This window comes from Lipotes vexillifer, unplaced genomic scaffold, assembly GCF_000442215.2.
Source record: "Lipotes vexillifer unplaced genomic scaffold, Lipotes_vexillifer_v1.1 scaffold232, whole genome shotgun sequence".
NCBI lineage: Eukaryota > Metazoa > Chordata > Mammalia > Artiodactyla > Lipotidae > Lipotes > Lipotes vexillifer.
In genome coordinates, this window is record NW_006793997.1 from 1293663 (window position 1) to 1312036 (window position 18374).

At 38.2% G+C, this 18374-nt stretch overlaps 1 protein-coding gene across 2 annotated transcripts in view; it reads left to right on the forward strand.

Moving 5' to 3' along the window:
• Positions 1 to 18374, forward strand: part of SMG1 (SMG1 nonsense mediated mRNA decay associated PI3K related kinase) — a 94906-nt gene that overhangs the window by 48194 nt on the left and 28338 nt on the right. For both annotated transcript variants that reach the window (XM_007466932.1, XM_007466933.1), the window contains exons 23-38: positions 431 to 585; positions 2196 to 2338; positions 2489 to 2690; positions 5526 to 5635; positions 6306 to 6453; positions 6840 to 6999; positions 7768 to 7888; positions 11055 to 11303; positions 11634 to 11918; positions 13068 to 13212; positions 13661 to 13799; positions 14713 to 14943; positions 15053 to 15230; positions 15892 to 16053; positions 16854 to 17071; positions 17383 to 17537. In XM_007466932.1, the coding sequence (XP_007466994.1) occupies positions 431 to 585; positions 2196 to 2338; positions 2489 to 2690; positions 5526 to 5635; positions 6306 to 6453; positions 6840 to 6999; positions 7768 to 7888; positions 11055 to 11303; positions 11634 to 11918; positions 13068 to 13212; positions 13661 to 13799; positions 14713 to 14943; positions 15053 to 15230; positions 15892 to 16053; positions 16854 to 17071; positions 17383 to 17537 (2801 nt within the window). The remainder of the gene's footprint in view (positions 1 to 430; positions 586 to 2195; positions 2339 to 2488; positions 2691 to 5525; positions 5636 to 6305; positions 6454 to 6839; positions 7000 to 7767; positions 7889 to 11054; positions 11304 to 11633; positions 11919 to 13067; positions 13213 to 13660; positions 13800 to 14712; positions 14944 to 15052; positions 15231 to 15891; positions 16054 to 16853; positions 17072 to 17382; positions 17538 to 18374) is intronic.

Here is an 18374-nt window from a genome sequence, read left to right on the forward strand (position 1 = left end):
AGTAAGTAGGGTCACTAAATAAGTGGAATCCAAAAATTGCACATGTTTACTAGTTAAGGTAATGTCAGTAGGCAATATTCAAAGACATAAAATTAAGCATTCTTTAATTCATGGTTATTTAATTTTTGTTTTATATTTACTTCACGTGTTACTCCCAAAGATGCCACAGTTTAAATGTTTAAGTAAGTTTGTTTTGTAAAGACTGACACGCATGTGCTATTAAGGTCCATCACCACCACCCCCCTTTGTATCTACATTATATGTAACATTTTAGGTAATTCCAATAATGCAGTTTCATTGTTGTAAAAATAATTGTTAAATAAATTTGACTTCAGGCTTTAGATTGTGATTGGTCGTTGTAAATTTAGTAGAGATTTGAATTTTGAAGGTATTGAGGTCTGTGATTGATTTTTCTGAATGCCACTCTCAGGGGAATGAATTGGAAGTAACTATCATGATGGTGGTAGAAGCACTGTGTGAACTTCATTGTCCTGAAGCTATACAGGGAATTGCTGCCTGGTCATCTTCGGTCGTTGGAAAAAATCTTCTCTGGATTAATTCAGTGGCCCAACAGGCTGAAGGCAGGTAAGTTGGAAGGAAGGAAATGGGTGATAGGATTTCTCTATGTTAAATTTTTTTGTATTACTGACTAACATTGTAATTAAATGTTAATTACGCTTAATGTTGATTCTTAATTGATAACCTTTCATGTCAGAGTCTGATACAAATTGCCCTTTATGGCCAGAGTTCTTGCTCATTAGCTCTGTGCACTAAATGTTCAAACTCATTGCCCTAGGTAAACTCACTCAGTGCCTCTATGTATGCTTATGTAAGTTTTACCAAATCTGGAAAATGTAGGGAAAATAAAAGAATGGCTCATAATTCCATCTCTTAGTGGCAACTGTTAGTTTTGGTGTACATACATCTTCTTTCTAGTTCTTTTCTCTCTTATATATAGTGTTTTATCCTCTTCATAGAAATAGCAGTATTTCTGCTGGTCTCATGATTTTGCTTTTTCTACTCAGCAATTTTTTAAAAAATATTTTGCCGTGTTAAATATTCTACGATGTGATTTTTAACAACACATTTTTTTTTCTTTTTTTGGGGAATGGACCATAATTTAACGTTCCTTATTGTTGGACAGCTAGGTTATTTGTGATGTTTTTACTAATCTTAATGCACCATGGTACTTAATTCTTTGCTCTTGTTTGTGATTGTTTTCTTTGAATGCATTCCTACAAGTTGATTTACTAGAAGAAAGGCTATAGACCATAAGGCATATGATATAGACTATTGCTAATTTACCCTACATAAAAGATGGTTCCAATTTGTATCTGTAACAATAGAGTAACACCTCTTCCCTGCACGTTTGTGAATACAGAGGGCTACTGAGAAACAAGAACCCTGCCACCATATTAGTGAAAATGTTTAATTTACATTTCTTTATTAATAATAGAACTTTCCCCATATGTTATTGACCATTTGTGATTTTTAAAAACATAGATTATGTCTTTGTGGCCTCTCAGTTTTTTCGTTATTGATCTGTGAGATTTTATTTTACACCAAGATTATTGATGCTATCTAACTTCTTGATTGGTAATTTGTTTTTAATGTTCATGTTTTTTTAAAAATAAATTTATTTATTTTTATTTTTGGCTGTGTTGGGTCTTTGTTGCTGTGTGGGGGCTTTTTCTAGTTGCAGTGAGCAGCGGTTAGTTGTGGCTCACAGGCTCTAGAGCACAGGCTTAGTTGCTCCACGGCATGTGGGATCTTCCCCGACCAGGGCTCCAACCTGTGTCCCCTGCATTGGCAGGCAGATTCTTAACCACAGTGCCACCAGGGAGTCCCTTTTTCTTTTTGGATGCCCAGAAGTTTCAAATTATGATGTCATTAGATCTGTTAACTTAATGTATTTTTTTTCTTGTGTTTGTTTTTCTGTTTAGTCTTTGCACACATTGAGATTAAATAGTGATATATTCTGTTAGTTATTTTATACTGTCTCTTAAAGATTTAACGATTTTTGAACTTATTTTCATTTTTTGTGAGGAAGAGATCTAATTTTGTGTCTGCTCAACCTCACACAGAATAATCAACTCATTGTCTCAGCTCAATTGATCAACTCATTCTTTCCAGGTTTTTTAGAAATGAAATATGTGGATAAGTAAAAAATAAGACTGTTTGAACTTGTGTTGAAGGTTTGAAAAGGCCTCTGTGGAGTACCAGGAGCACCTGTGTGCCATGACAGGTGTTGATTGCTGCATCTCCAGCTTCGACAAATCTGTTCTCACATTGGCTAATGCTGGGCGTAACAGTGCCAGCCCCAAACATTCTTTGAATGGTGAGCATTCAGGGTTTAAATAAAAAGTTGTAGTCAAATAGTTTGTGCTCATGATCTTACTGTATATTTTTAGATTTCTCTGCTCTTTGAAATATTTATAACCGCTTTGGGTCTCTCTCTCTCTCTGTTTTATGAAATACTTTCACTCAGGTGAATCCAGAAAAACTGTGCTGTCCAAACCCACTGACTCTTCTCCTGAGGTTATAAATTATTTGGGAAATAAAGCATGTGAGTGCTATATTGCAGTTGCTGATTGGGCTGCTGTACAGGAATGGCAGAATGCTATCCATGACTTGAAAAAGAGTACCAGCAGTACTTCTCTCAACCTAAAGGCTGACTTCAACTACATAAAGTAAGGATTTCTTACCCCATTGAACAAATTTTCAGTAACTTTAAAGTCTTCTTTTATGGCAGAAAAATATTAAAATTGTCCATATTTACTATGGCAAGATGGTTATAGTTCTAATAATACTGCCATTCTAAAAATGACTACAATGAAAAACCAACATCAGAGGTGAGGTGAGTATTCATGCAATGGGAAGACAGATTTCTATGTTGAAACAGTCATTTGGTATTGATTCTCAGAGCCTGTTCTAAAATCATGATGAATATAAAGAGAAATTTGTCACTGCTTTAGAAAGGATAATGTTTGATGGCTTTGTTTCTAAATTACGTGTGAATATATCAAAAACATTTATTATAAGGAGGCCAGAGTTTATGACATTTGTAAATTAAACTCCCTTTTTTGTTTTTCCCTTATTCCTCTGTGCATTTATTAATCTCTTAATTCGAAATTTGAGTACAGGCTGTGTCCCAGACACTTCGCTGGGATGATAAGGGTCATTAGCTGTCCTAACCATCAAGGAGCTCAGCTTGTAGTGAGTAAATGAATTAATGGGTAGTTTCTGCATTGAGCACGTACTGAGTGCCAGCCACTGGGGTGTAGCACTGTGTACGACAGACACAAATTCTAACCCTTGAGGAGCTGACCTTCTAGTGAGGAGGAGACATACAGACTAGGTTGGGGAATGCCATCAGGATGTCATTTGAGCACAGACTTGAAACAGACCTGATGCAAGGATGATAGGCTTGGAGTGTCCTGGAAATGCCTGGGAAGCCACTGTGGTTGGAGCAGAATAAGTAATAGGAGATAAGGGTAGAGAAGTAGGTGGGAACTCTGAAAGACTTTGACGCCCAGTAAGGTAGGAAATCTTAGGTGGGATTTGAGTAAGAGAGGCATATCATGATCTGACTTACTGGCTTACTCTGCTGGGTTGTCAGGAGACTGGAGGTAAAGGGCCAGCGTGGACGCATGTAGACCATCGATCTGTGGGGCAAAGGTAGAGGGAGGAAAACAGATGCTGTTAATTGAAGTAGGAACAACCAGAGAACAATGAGGTACGTTTAAAGTATGTGAAATTTGCAGACAAGATTGTTTTAGTAAGCAGTTAACAATTGGATTTGGAACTAAGGTGAAAACCCTAAGCTTGAGAGAGATTTGGGGAATCATTAGTATATAGGTGATACTTACAGGCCCTCTTTCTTTTTCACTCTTTATACTCCAGAGCCTTCATAAACCACCAAACCACAGATAATGCTCTGGAGAAGAGTGAGTGAGAAAGAAAGAGGGCTGTGGTCAGAGTCCTTTTGAGCATCTTTGTTAAGGGATGGGAGAAGAAGCCGCTGAAGAAAACACAAGGACGTTGAGGAAGGCAATGTTACAGATGCAGAAGAACCAGACAGGAATAGTCATCCTTGTCGGGAACTTCATAGACTTTGAGCAAGAAGAGCTTTGTAGAGAGAGAAGGAGAAGCAGCCAGGTTGAATACTGTGGAGTGGTGGAGAAACTTGAAAATGAAAAGTTTTAGTTAGGTTAATCGGGTAATGACGTCAAGGAAAGAACGCTGTGGCTGGAACAGAGTACTGTGTGTTTATTATAAATATTGGAGAGACTAAATGTTCTTTTAAGCCTTGGGGAAGGAGCCATAAGAAGACAGGTTGAAGAAGCAGGGTAAAGAAGAGTGAGTGAAGGATTAACTGGACTCCACCTTTCCTGTGCCTCAAGGAAAGCAGTTAAAGTTGGATACATACAGTTTGGGGAGTGCATGTGGATTGAGGGGTAAAGGTAGAGAAAATGAAAACAGTCTGTGTTTGTTTTTTCCTGAGGTGTCAGTCATTAGCTGAAAGTGCAAGGGCATTGTAGAACATAGTGGGGACACAGCAGACCTGACGTTTCTGTGGTGGCAGAAATGATAAGTGTGTTGGTCACCACACCGAGACAGTTCATCAGTGCCAGGTGATTATGGCTCACCTGAGAAGCTGGTGGTTGCATTGCTCCAAGCTTGGGGTTTATTAAGGTAGAAGCAGGTACAGTCAAGTGATGTACATTTCCAGTGCTATATTCAGTGCTGGAAATGTAAAGGAGGTGACATAGTGAGAGGGACAGGAAAAGATGAGAGATTAATGGAAAAGAGGGAAATTGAGAAACTGTAAGTCGTCTTGTTGGTTGGAGAACAGCTGTAATAGGAATGGGAACAGAATGCAAGATCTGGAAGTAGCAGTGGGTTGCTAGGAGGGTAAGGCCCTCATCCTGGCATTGAAGCTACAGACTATCGGAAGGAGTTCCAGAGGTGTACCATTTTCAGGTAAGGTGAGGAGAAGGGAAGGAAAAATTCTTTGAAAGAAGAGAAACAGCTTCCAGGAAACAGTGGAAAAGGGAGAGGAGGAGGGAGGCCAGCAATGAAAGAAGGCAGGAGTAGGATACCAGATTGAGATTAATAGAATAGGAGACCTACTGGGGCTTGTGCTTTCGGTGAGCAGTGAGGCCATGCAGGGAATTTACTGGTAGCTTGGGGAGAACTAGATGTTGGAGTTGGCCTGCAGAGCTCTACTGTTAGTGTTCTGGTCGGGCCCCCAAGGATAACAGACTGCAAAAAGAGGATGGAAACATGGTGGGTTGAGTATGCTAAACTGAATGTCTGTAGCTATGACTTTCCAGTTTGCCACTCTAATTAAGATGGTAGTCACATCTTCAAAGTAAAAATAAAATGGTGGCCTACGTGGAAGGAACTTTCATCAAAGGAATTCTGTATAACTGCTTTCTTTTTCTAGAATTTGTTCTGTATTTTTGAATGGTTCCACAGGCTGGATAGAGTGTAAAACAAGCTAACCAATATTTTAATTACAGATCACTAAGCAGTTTTGAATCTGGAGAGTTTGTTGAATGTACTGAGCAATTAGAATTGTTACCAGGAGAAAATATCAATCTACTTGCTGGAGGATCAAAAGAAAAAATAGGTATTTGAGATAATTTTAAAATTAAGTATTTTAATGAACAAGTTGTTTAAAATGTTTGACTTAGTATATTTTAGTGGAAAATCTGGAAGTTTTTCTGTACATTTTTTGGGGCAGAGTGTGAAGCAAAAAATTAGGGCTGTTCCCTTTACCTTTGGTTTAGCAAATGAAAAACAGTTTAATTCAAATTAAGCAAACTAAGAAAGGCTACTGTAACACTTAGAGATTTATCTAGCCATTTTCTTTGAAAAAGTGCAAGTTGTGTTTAAATATTTTTCTTGCTTGACATCTTGATGTGGTTCATTAATTAAGTTCTTTGTCACAACTGGAGCATTTTGTAAAATGTAATACTGAAGTTAGTATTATGAATATTTTGTGTGTTAACATTGACTTGCTAAATTCAGTGTTTGCCCCTTTAAGTAGTAGGTTGACTTACTGATTTTTGAGTCTTTGAACTCATTTTGAGAGGTCTGAGGTATTATTTTATGTGAAGCATTTTTGTATAGCTACCAGAAATGCTTAATCATAGTATCTGAACTTAATATGAAACTGCCTGAACTTAAATATGAACTTAAACATGAAAGGAGGTATTCATTGGTGATTGTTTTTTAATACTGTCAAGGTATCTTGTTAAAAGCAAATTAACTTAGTGGAACTTATTCAATTTCTGTAGATATGAAGAAACTGCTTCCTAACATGTTAAGTCCAGATCCAAGGGAACTTCAGAAGTCCATTGAAGTTCAGTTGTTGCGAAGTTCTGTTTGTTTGGCAACTGCTTTAAACCACATAGAACAAGATCAGAAGTGGCAGTCTATGACTGAGTAAGTGTAATCCTAAGGAGGTAAATGTGCATTATATGTACCATATGGTAAATGTGTGTAGATGGGTGGGGGTGAGACAGTTACCAGATCACTGCAGCGCTAGTCATGATAGCTTCATTTTAGTTGTAGAAGTCGTATGATATGTGAATGTCACTTGCTAATATACAGAGGTTGAAACTAAGTAAAATGAAAAGTTTTATATCCCCCAAAGCTAATATTGATATCTTGACTTGCTTGTGTCATTTTACTTAAGAGCAGTTAGTTCCTTTTTCTTCCCCCACTTTGGATGCCAGTATAGTAGCATCTGATCACACTGCCTTATCCCTTTAGTGGTTACAAGTTGGAAAAATCTTATTTATTAATTAGCAGTAAATGTTTTCTTTCAGAAACATGGTGAAGTACTTGAAGCAAACCTGCCGCATAGCTATTGGGCCACTGAGACTTTCTACTTTAACGGTTTCACAGTCTCTGCCAGTTCTAAGTACCTTACAGCTCTATTGCTCTTCTGCTTTGGAGAACACAGTTTCTAACAGACTTTCAACAGAGGTGTGTATATGTGTATTTTTAACCAGGATATCCTTCTGACCATTAATAGGCATTAGTGTGGAACAAGGCTGTTTTTCACATTTTAAAAATAGCATTTGTAGCGTTTTTTGGACAAGCTAGTAAGTAAATCCAGAAATCTAAAATTCCATTTTCAGGCAAATTTTTATTGGAGAAGTATGTGAGGAAGATGGAACCTAAGATGTATAATCTCAAGGAGGGCTGGTTGCTTAGGGTTTTTTCTCCCTCCCTTCCTTGCTTCCTTCCTTGCTTCCTTCCTTCTTTCCTTCCTTCCTCCCTCCCTCCCTCCCTCCCTTTTTTTGGAAGAGGAGTTGGTTACGTAAATGTATACCAGATTATATGAATTTCAGATTTGACTGAAAAGAAGAGACTGCCTCTTCCTTCGAAATAGGGTAAAGTTTAACCAAAGATGGGCCCTTCCCAAGGGAAATAATCTTTGAGAATCTGTTTATGAAGCAGTAACTTAGCTTCTGCTTTATAGTAAATGAGCTATTTATTTTTTTATAAAAATGTGACTGCTTTATTGATAAGTACAATGATAAATTGGACTTAATGTTCTGAAAAAAGTTTTTTCTTTTGGCAAAACATAGGTTTTTCTCTTTAGCGTGTTGTTTTCTCTTGTAATTAGAAGATACAGTGAAGAAGGAGGAGCGTTTAATAGATGAATCTGGAGCAGATCTGAAGTAGCTGACCTGTGGGGTCATATAAGGAGCCTGTTTACATTAAGTAGTTTTGGTTTTTCTCTGGCAGGACTGTCTTATCCCACTCTTCAGTGAAGCTTTGCGTTCATGTAAACAGCATGATGTCAGGCCATGGATGCAGGCATTAAGATACACCATGTACCAGAGTCATTTGTTGGAGAAAATAAAAGGTAATTAGCTGTTTTTTAAAAATGGCTTTGTTGAGATATAATTACACATTTTGAGTGTATAGTTCATGATTTTTGACATTTCTTCACCTGTGTAGCCACCAATTCAGTCAAGATATAGCATGCTTATCTCACCCCCAAAGGTTTCCTTATGCTTCTTGCCAGTCATTTCTCCCATCTGTCCTGTCTTGGGCAACTGCTGATTTGCTTCCAATCACTATAGATTAGACTCGTCTTTACTAAAGTTTTTTTATAAATGGTACAGTATGCTCTGTGTCTAGCTTCTCTTACTCAGCATTTTATTTTTTAAGGTTCCCTGTGTTCCGTGTGTCAGTAGTGCCATCCTTCCTATAGTTGAGTAGTATCCATTGTATGAATGAATATACATTGTATGAATATACATTGTATGAATATACCACAATTTGTTTATCTGTTGATCCTTTGATGGATATTTGAGTTGTTTTCAAATTTGGGCTATTATGTCTAAAGCTGCTGTGAAATTCATGTACAGGTCTTTGGGTGGATATATATTTGCCTTTCTCTTAAGTAAATACCTAGGATTGGAATTGTTGGGTCATATGGTTTAACTTTTGAAATAGTTTGGCAGTTTCTTATAAAGTGATTGTACATTTTACACTCCTCTGACATCTACATATTTGCTATAGTGGTTCTTTAACTTTAGTCACTGGAGTGAATATAATAATATCTCATTGTGGTTTTATTTGTATTTTCCTAATGATTAATGATATTGAGCATCTTTACATTTGAATAGTGGCCATTGTATATCTTATAAGTGTTCAACTCCTAGCCATTTTTAGTGAAGTCATAAGACTTAAATATTCTGGATTCAAATTCTTTGTCCGATACAATGTACCGTGAATGTTTTAAATGCTTCAATTGAATAGTTAGAGAATTAGTATTTGTATCAATATTCATAGGTCTCATATTTAAGAAAGAAATGTCATATTAAAGGGATATTAGCAATTTCCTTTTCGCTCTAATACAGAAAAGTTGCCAGAATTCTGTAGAATTAGTCAAAAATGTGGTCGCTAGGGTTACCGAGTAAATTTGAGTATTAAATTTTAAGTAAAAGCCAGTGCTGGAATATGGACTTGTAGTGCAGGGTGATTACTGGCAACTGTGACTCACTTGGATCCTCAGTGCCAGATAGACCTGGGTTTGGATCTTTAGCCCAACACTTGCAAATTGAGGGACCTTAGGGCAAGTCATTAAACTTCTGAGTCTTTGCTTTTGCCCACTCATGAGATTCTTGTAAGGATTATAGGAAATGAGACAAGATATATAAAAGCCCTAGCACAGAGCATGGCATATAATAGGAATACAAATATCATCTCCTTTCCCATCCTTCCCATATTGAACAAGTTTTAAAACTGAGAAGAAAAAGTCAGTAACCCAATAGTTACATTTGGAGACAGAAGCTCACTCCTCCTTACTTTTCTTTCTTTATTCAGCAAGTGTTTATCAAAATATGTGCTTTGTGCCAGGTACTGTGCTGTAAGTTGGGATGTAATGGTGAACAAGACAAGCCTTTTTTCTGCATTCCTAGGACCAAAGGGATTCTGGAGTCTAGCAGGGAAAATTGTCATCAAGCAAGGAGCAGCAGTGTGGTGTGCTAAATGGAAGTGCACATGCATGGTGCTTAAAATAGCACAACAAGGGCACCGATTTAATCCTAGGAATCAGAAAAGGACTTGGGGAGGAAGTAACATTTAAGCTGAGACCAAGGGACAGGTAGAGATGAGAAAGAAGGCAGACTGGTTTAGTTAGAGAAAATACCATGTGTGAAGTCCAGCAGCAGTAGTAAAAGATTCTTAGATGACTCAATTCTCAATTCTCGCCTAAGGGAGAATGGGAAGAGATGAAGCTGGATGAGATTGAGATTAGAATGCACTGTAAGAATCAGTGCCTCATAAGCCAAATTTCAGAGTTGGGGCTTTATCGGAAGGACAGTGGGAAGGCCTGAAAGGGAAGTTAAGTGTTCAGATTTACCTTTGTGTAAGATCAGTTCAGTTGCAGATTGGAGAATGAATTAGAAGAGGCTAAGGCTGGGGGCAGAGGGACCAGTTAGGCTGAAGTCCCTGCTAAAGGTAACCAAGGTAGTAGCAGTAGGGACAGAAAAAAGCAGATGTGATATGAGGATTGAAAGTAAAGGCTAAGATGACTGCTAAGCACCTGCTCAGGTAGCCAAGTTGATCGTGTGCCTTTACCTGAGAAAGAGAAAACAGAGAAGGAAGTAGGTTTGGAGGGTGGTGGAAAACGGATTCCATGTAACACAGGTTAAAGTGCCTTTGAAATACCTGAGTATAGGTGACTGGTAGGTAGGTGGGACTCAGATGTCAGGTCTGGGCTAGAGATAAAGATTCAAGAGTCATCAGCATTTGTATGGTAATGGAAGCCACAGGAACAGATGATATTGTCCAGGGAGAGTATGCAGAGTAGAGTAGAGAGCCTAGGACTGACCCCGAGGAACACCAATTATAATGGATGGATAGTGGATGAGAAGGAGACTGAGAAAGATTCTTCAGAAAGGTAGGAGTAAACCAGGAGAGAATGGCATGGTAGAAGGGCAGAGGGTACTTACTCAAGAAGCGGGGGATGGTCTAGCCTTACCCTCATTCCTCACCCTTTGGCTTAGGCTCTTTATACTAAAACGATTCAGAAGCTAAAAAGTTAAATTTCTTTCTTTCTTTCTTTCTTTTTTTTTTTTTTTTGCGGTACGCGGGCCTCTCAGTGCTGTGGCCTCTCCCGTTGCGGAGCACAGGCTCTGGATGCGCAGGCTCAGCGGCCATGGCCCACGGGCCCAGCTGCTCCGCGGTATGCGGGATCCTCCCAGACCAGGGCACGAACCCGTGTCCCCTGCACAACCACTGCGCCACCAGGGAAGCCCAAAAGTTAAATTTCTTGTACTGAACGATTTTTACTTTTGTATACTCTGTTGTATACATTTATTTTAACAAACATTTATTGTTTATTGTATGCCAAGCACTATGCTAGCTGTTAGGGATTTAAAGATGATGAAAAACGAATTATCTTTATTTAGGGAGGTAGTGGGGAAGGGAATAGTTGGGGAAGAAATTTTTTGGCCATGTTTCTCTGCAATCTGGGATTAGACCAGGCAAGGACTAATAAAACATTTTCTTCTCTCCAGAACAAACAGTTCCAATTAGAAGCCATCTCATGGAATTAGGTCTAACAGCAGCAAAATTTGCTAGAAAACGGGGGAATGTGTCACTTGCAACAAGACTGCTGGCACAGTGTAGTGAGGTTCAGCTGGGAAAGACCACCACTGCGCAGGATTTGGTCCAGCATTTTAAAAAACTATCAACTCAAGGTCAAATGGATGAAAAATGGGGGCCTGAACTTGACATTGAAAAAACCAAATTGCTATATACAGCAGGTTAGTAAAATGAATTATGATTAATACACGACTATAATAAAAATCATGTGTGTGAATGTTACTGTGTATGGTGTAAGGCAATAATAGAAAAGTCGATTTTTTTCAACTGTTGCAGAAAATTTGGGTCCTGAAGAGTTAAGTTATGTGTAATTGACTTACCTCTGCAATTTGGTGCTTTTAAAAGAGGTAATTTTGTTATTGTTTATTAAAGTAGGAAATGTTTCCAGAGATCATTGATTATCACTGAATTTACAATATTACTTTATCCTGAAAGAATGTCATTTGTTTGCTTCTAAGGCTTCTAAGGGCTGGTGTTTTGATTTTTTATAGGCCAGTCAACACACGCAATGGAGATGTTGAGTTCCTGCGCCATATCTTTCTGCAAGTCTGCCAAGGCTGAACATGCTGTTGCCAAGTCAATTCTGACACTGGCTAAATGGATCCAGGCAGAATGGAAGGAAATTTCAGGGCAGCTGAAACAGGTTTACAGAGCTCAGCAGCAGCAGAACTTGACAGGTCTTTCTACTTTATCTAAAAACATACTCACTCTAATTGAACTACCGTCTGTTAATACAATGGAAGAAGAGTATCCTCGGATCGAGAGTGAATCTACAGGTAGGATTTGTTTGATTAGCTTTAAAATATTTTTAGAAGTTATTTCCCCCTATTTTAAAGTTTACAGTGTTGGGCAGGCTATAATTGGCCACAAAAACTGTCTCTGTGGAAATTTAGTATATTATATTGCCCAGAAGTGACTAAAGCACATTTCTTTAGCATCTGATGCCACTGTGGAAGTCACTGAACTCCGCCTCCCAGGCCATACTTCCCACCTCCCCAGTTCATGGTGCTTTTATGGACCTTGATGTTTTTCCTGGCAGTAAGGTCCTGCCTGTGATATCTAAAATTCTACCTCATGCTAGGAGGAACAACAGAGTTACAGAATAGTGGCCTCTGGTCCCGTTGACTGGTGGAGCACAGAAACTACAGAAAGGTTCAAGTTTCACATCCTGACACTAGTGCTAGGAACAGAAGGGTACTCGACAAATAGGATAGTTAATTCATTCAGTGTTTGAGTGCCTGTTATGGTAGGCACCATTGTCCAGGTTTTACAGATTGGGAGATAACTAACCTTTTTCCTGAAACATGAGAATTTTGTTCATGTCGTTCATTTTGTTGTTGTGAAGCCTAGAATTGTAGTTACTTACATTGGTCTTAAGTAATTCTAAGTAATTCTAATCTATGTACTGTAGGCATCTTTATTCACAAGGGATATGTCTTGTGATCATTATAAATCTTCGTATTGGCAAGTGGCACTATAGCAGGAGATTTCTTCACTTCTAAACTGGAAATAAAGATATTTACCTCATGAATCTTTGAATGAAATTGTATACTCATCACCTATCTGTCATTTTTGCCAGAATGTTTAAGCTGAATCTAATTGTGAGGAAATGGCCAGTCAGATCCAAAATACAAGACATTCTAGAACACATCTGACACCTGAACTGTTCGTAAAGTTCAGTATCATGAAAGACATTGATGTGTTTTACAGGGTGATGATTTAAGCTTACTTGGGAAACTGAGTGATTCATTTCAACATATTAGCCTTTTAGAAAAGCATAATACAAACGTGTGCTTTATCAAATTATGTACTATATAACGTTATAGAACTTATTATTTGCAGATAGTAAAATCCTAAAATGTTAATGGGAATGCCATTAGAAATTTATGAATGTGACATTGTTATTTTTTTCTCCACTACGGCAGTACATATTGGAGTTGGAGAACCTGACTTCATTTTGGGACAGTTGTATCACCTGTCTTCAGTACAGGCGCCTGAAGTAGCCAAATCTTGGGCAGCGTTGGCTAGTTGGGCTTACAGGTGGGGCAGAAAGGTGGTTGACAATGCTAGGTATGTATGTTGAAATGTGTAATTTATTTAATGCATTGCAAAATAGAGATTTTTTTAATAAATTTATTTATTTTATTTATTTATTTTTGGCTGCATTGGGTCTTCGTTGCTGCGCGTGGGCTTTCTCTGGTTGCGGTGAGCGGGCTTCTCATTGCAGTGGCTTCTCTTGTTGTGGAGCATGGGCTCTAGGCGTGGGCTTCAGTAATTGTGGCACATGGGCTTAGTAGTTGTGGCTCATGGGCTCTAGAGTGCAGGCTCAGTAGTTGTGGCCCGTTGCGGCATGTGTGATCTTCATGGACCAGGGATCGAACCCATGTCCGCTGCATTGGCAGGCGGATTCTTAACCACTGCGCCACCAGGGAAGCCCACAAACTAGAGATTTAAAATCTCTGCTGACATGGCAAAGTTTAGGTTGCTGAAATACTGATGATTTGTTTTATTTTTATAGTCAGGGAGAAGGTGTTCGTCTGCTGCCTAGAGAAAAATCTGAAGTTCAGAATCTGCTCCCAGACACTATAACCGAAGAAGAAAAAGAGAGAATATATGGTATTCTTGGTCAGGCTGTTTGTCGGCCAGCGGGGATTCAGGCAAGGAAAACATGATACAGTGTTTGGGGGAAATAGTGTCAAGTTCACTGTTCTAAATCACATATACTTGATTAAATGTTTTGTTTCGAATGAAACTTCGATAAGATGAAAGTGAATTAAAGTATTTTTCTAATAAGAAGAATGTGATTTCTTGAGAAATTGAATCATTTCCTTAGGGTCCTGTTAAAAAAAGGCAAAGTTTGTTTTATGTAGATTTCTCTCTTAATTGCTCTTCTGATCAGAAATTCTTAATACTGGCTTGGAAGCTTTTAAAATATGCCAGTGTCTAAGCCCTTCTCCACATATTCTGGATGGAACGTTTGTGTATGTGTTGGGGATGGGAGGGTTTATTGAAGTTTTACTAGGTGATTCTAAATATACAGCCATAGCTGAAAACCAGTGGACTAGATGGTCTGTAGCATTTACTCCCTCCTCTCTCAAAGTTCTGTGAATTCTAGAATGTTATAACTATTAAGTATTTAGTTGTAGACTTTAGAAGTTTGCATTTTATTTGCTGAGATAAAACTGTGTTGACTTAGTTCTTGCTCTAGACTTCAGCCTATATCAGTGTCTGTCAAAGCTGGTGTTTAAGTACATGTGCAGTACTGTAGAGAGTAAGGTAATTCTCTGCAGGCAGAGTATTATGTTGTAACTCTGAAGCATTTAAATTTCCCAAATCAAAATCTTTGATCTTTGCTAAATGCTTATATCCTTCATCATTAGCTACATTAGTGAATATATCATAAAGAGAAGCATAGTAACATTGATTTAATATGTATAACACAAAATGTGGAGTATTTTGGTCTTTCATAAATGAGAAAATGCTTGCATATATTAGGAAAATCACATACCTTTCTCCCTTTTTTAATTTGTGCCCAAAAATAGCAACTTTTTTTGCCCTATTTTTCTTCAGGATGAAGATATAACACTTCAGATAACAGAAAGTGAAGATAATGAGGAAGATGACATGGTTGATGTTATCTGGCGTCAGTTAATATCAAGCTGCCCATGGCTTTCAGAACTTGATGAAAGTGCAACAGAAGGAGTTATTAAAGTGTGGAAGAAAGTTGTAGATAGAATCTTCAGCCTGTACAAACTGTCTTGCAGTGCATATTTTACTTTTCTTAAACTCAATGCTGGTCAGGTAGGTAGCATAATGTTCTGTTAGGAAAGTTTATTTGAAATTTCTTTTCTCGTAGATGGAAACAGTATTCTGAATTGTATTATTTTTTCCTTTTGTTTTTCATCCTTAGATTCCTTTAGATGAAGATGACCCTCGGCTACATTTAAGTCACAGAGCAGAGCAGAGCACAGACGACGTGATTGTGATGGCCACGTTGCGATTGCTCAGATTGCTTGTGAAGCATGCTGGAGAGCTTAGGCAGTATCTGGAACATGGCTTGGAAACAACACCTACTGCGCCATGGAGAGGTGATAGTCTAAATGTTTCAGGAAAAATTATCTCTGGGTAGAAGATAATAAGACTGTTGAAAAATAATAGTCCCTTGGACTTCCCTGGAGGTCCAGTGGTTAAGACTGCGCTTCCACTGCAGAGGGGCACGGGTTCAATTGCTGGTCAGGGACCTAAGATCACACATGCCAAGTGGCGTGGCCAAAAAAAAAAGTTCCTCTATGTTTACTATTTGAGTGTGTTATGAAATAGCTATATTAGTTCATAGGACACTCTGGACTGCTTGTTATACCACTTCCCTCCCACCTTTCAGAGAAATGGAAGGCTGAGAGGTGGAAGCTTTTTATATACAAAAGGAATTTTGGAGAGAGTGGTAAGAATAAATTTCAAAAACTTTTCATATACCCCTTGAAAAAATTGTCTGTTTCTGCCTTCTTTTACAGGCACTCACGAAAATATATTTCTCTATAACATTTTTGAATTGCTTAGGATTTTGATTATAGCTCTGTACCCTAACTAAACTTGCAAATCAAGAACTATTGTGTATGGTTCTTTGCTATCACAGGGAGAAATTTGAGGTTCTTGGAACTAATGCTGACATATATCAAGTTTTATCCTTTTGCCTCCACCATCTTGACTGTTTTTAATAACTTTAAAGTGTTTTTCTTTCTTATCCTGAAGGAATTATTCCACAACTTTTCTCACGCTTAAACCACCCTGAAGTGTATGTGCGCCAAAGTATTTGTAACCTTCTCTGCCGTGTGGCTCAAGATTCCCCACATCTCATATTGTATCCTGCAATAGTGGGCACCATATCGCTTAGTAGTGAATCACAGGCTTCAGGTAAGGAATTTTAAAATACTGCTACTTTAAGTATAAATGAGTTTGCAAACAACGTTTGTTAGGTAAAATTTTTTGAGCTTTATGTTCCAGAGTTGATAGAGTTTGTAATTTTTCCATAATAATAATAGTAACAATAATAACACCATTTATTGAGTGAGTAACTACTATGTCTGGCAGTAGGATGTGTGCTTTACATGATATCTTCAGTCTCACAGTAACCCACCAAGGCTTGGAGAAATCTCAGGTTCACCTAGCTGAAGTAAGTGGCAGACAAGGATGGAAAATAAGTTCTGGACTCTGGCTGGGGGAACACTTTATTTGTTGAGACTCATTTATTATATTTTCCCCCATTTATCTTTTTTTTTTTTCGGTACGCGGGCCTCTCACTGTTGTGGCCTCTCCCGTTGCGGAGCACAAGCTCCGGACGCGCAGGCTCAGCAGCCATGGTGCGCAGGCTCAGCGGCCATGGCTCACAGGCCCAGCCGCTCCGCGGCATGTGGAATCTTCCCGGACCGGGGCACGAACCCGTGTCCCCTGCATCGGCAGGCGGACTCTCAACCACTGCGCCACCAGGGAAGCCGCCCAATTTATCTTTTATTAGCTTATAATATTAATAAATATAGAAGCTGAACTTGTAAAAAGGCAAAATATCCATGATCTTTGGTCAGCTTAGTGCACAGAAGGCAAAATTAGTTAAATGAGTGCTCTGGGATCAAATACATTATTGATGTTTTCCCTAACTCAACATATGCACATGGAGAAGTATCCAAATTATACCTTATTCTCCCATTTCACTTTAGGAAGTAAATTTTCCTCTGCAATTCCAACTTTACTTGGCAATATTCAAGGAGAAGAATTGCTAGTTTCTGAATGTGAGGGAGGAAGTCCTCCTGCTTCTCAAGATAGCAATAAGGATGAGCCTAAAAGTGGATTGAATGAAGACCAAGCCATGATGCAGGATTGCTACAGTAAAATTGTAGATAAACTGTCCTCTGCAAACCCAACTATGGTGTTACAGGTACAAAACAACCAATTCATGTGTTTTAAAATAAATTTTTATTGTCACCACCTCCCCACCCAAAAAACCCCCAAAAAACTCACCTAAAAACTAAACCTATAAAACTGTTACAGAAATATTATTCAAGGAGTAAAGCTTTTAAAATAACCAAAATTGGTTTTATAAATCTTTACTGATAGAATCACTGATCAAGTTTCTCTAATTGGTTAATGAACAAGATGCACACATTTTGCTTGCAATATCCAGTGTTTGCAGAACTGTGCTGTGTGTAGATTTGTAGATGAGCATATTTGGATGTGCCGTGTGTGCAGGTTCAGATGCTCGTGGCTGAGCTGCGCAGGGTCACTGTTCTCTGGGATGAGCTCTGGTTGGGAGTTCTGTTACAGCAACACATGTATGTCCTGAGACGAATTCAGCAGCTGGAAGATGAGGTGAAGAGAGTCCAGAACAACAATACCTTACGCAAGTATGTTTTCATATACTTACACTCCAAAAACATAGCTGCCTCTTTTTTTTTTAATGTAAAATGCATATAAAGTTTGTCATTTTAACTAATTTTAAGTGTACAATTCAGTTGCGGTAAATACATTCACAGTGTGATGTCCAGTTCCAGAACTTATCCATCATCCCAAACAGCTCCATACCCATTTAATAGTACTTCCCTCTTCCGTATCCCCAGCCCCTGGTTACCACTATTTTGCTTTCTGTCTTTATGAATTTGACTATTCTCAGTACCTCGTGTGACTGGTATCATACAGTATTTGTCCTTTTGTGTATGGTTTATTTCACTTATCATAATGTTTTGAAGGTTCATTCCATGTTGTATCATGTATCAGAATTTCCTTACTTTTTATTGCTAAGTAACATTCCATCATATGGATATACCACGTTTTATTTATGCACTCATCTGTCAATGGACACTTGAGTTGCTCTTGTCTTTTGGCTATTGTAAACAATGCTATCACCATACAAATATCTGTTTGAGTCCCTGCTTTTAATTGTGTGTGAGCCAGTGGATTTGCTGGGTCAGATAGTAATTCTATGTTTAACTTGTAGAGGAACTGGTAAACTGGGTTCCTGTTTCTCCATATCCTTGCCAACATTTGTTGTGTTCTTTTTGATAGTAACATCCTAATGTGTGTGAAATGGTATCTTGTGGCTTTGATTTGCATTTCTCTAATGACTAATAATGTTGAGCATATTTTCATGTGCTTATTGACCATTTGTATATCTCCTTTGGAGAAGTGTCTATTTGAATCCTTTGCCCATTTTTTTTTTTTTTTTTTTTTTTTTTTTTTTTTTT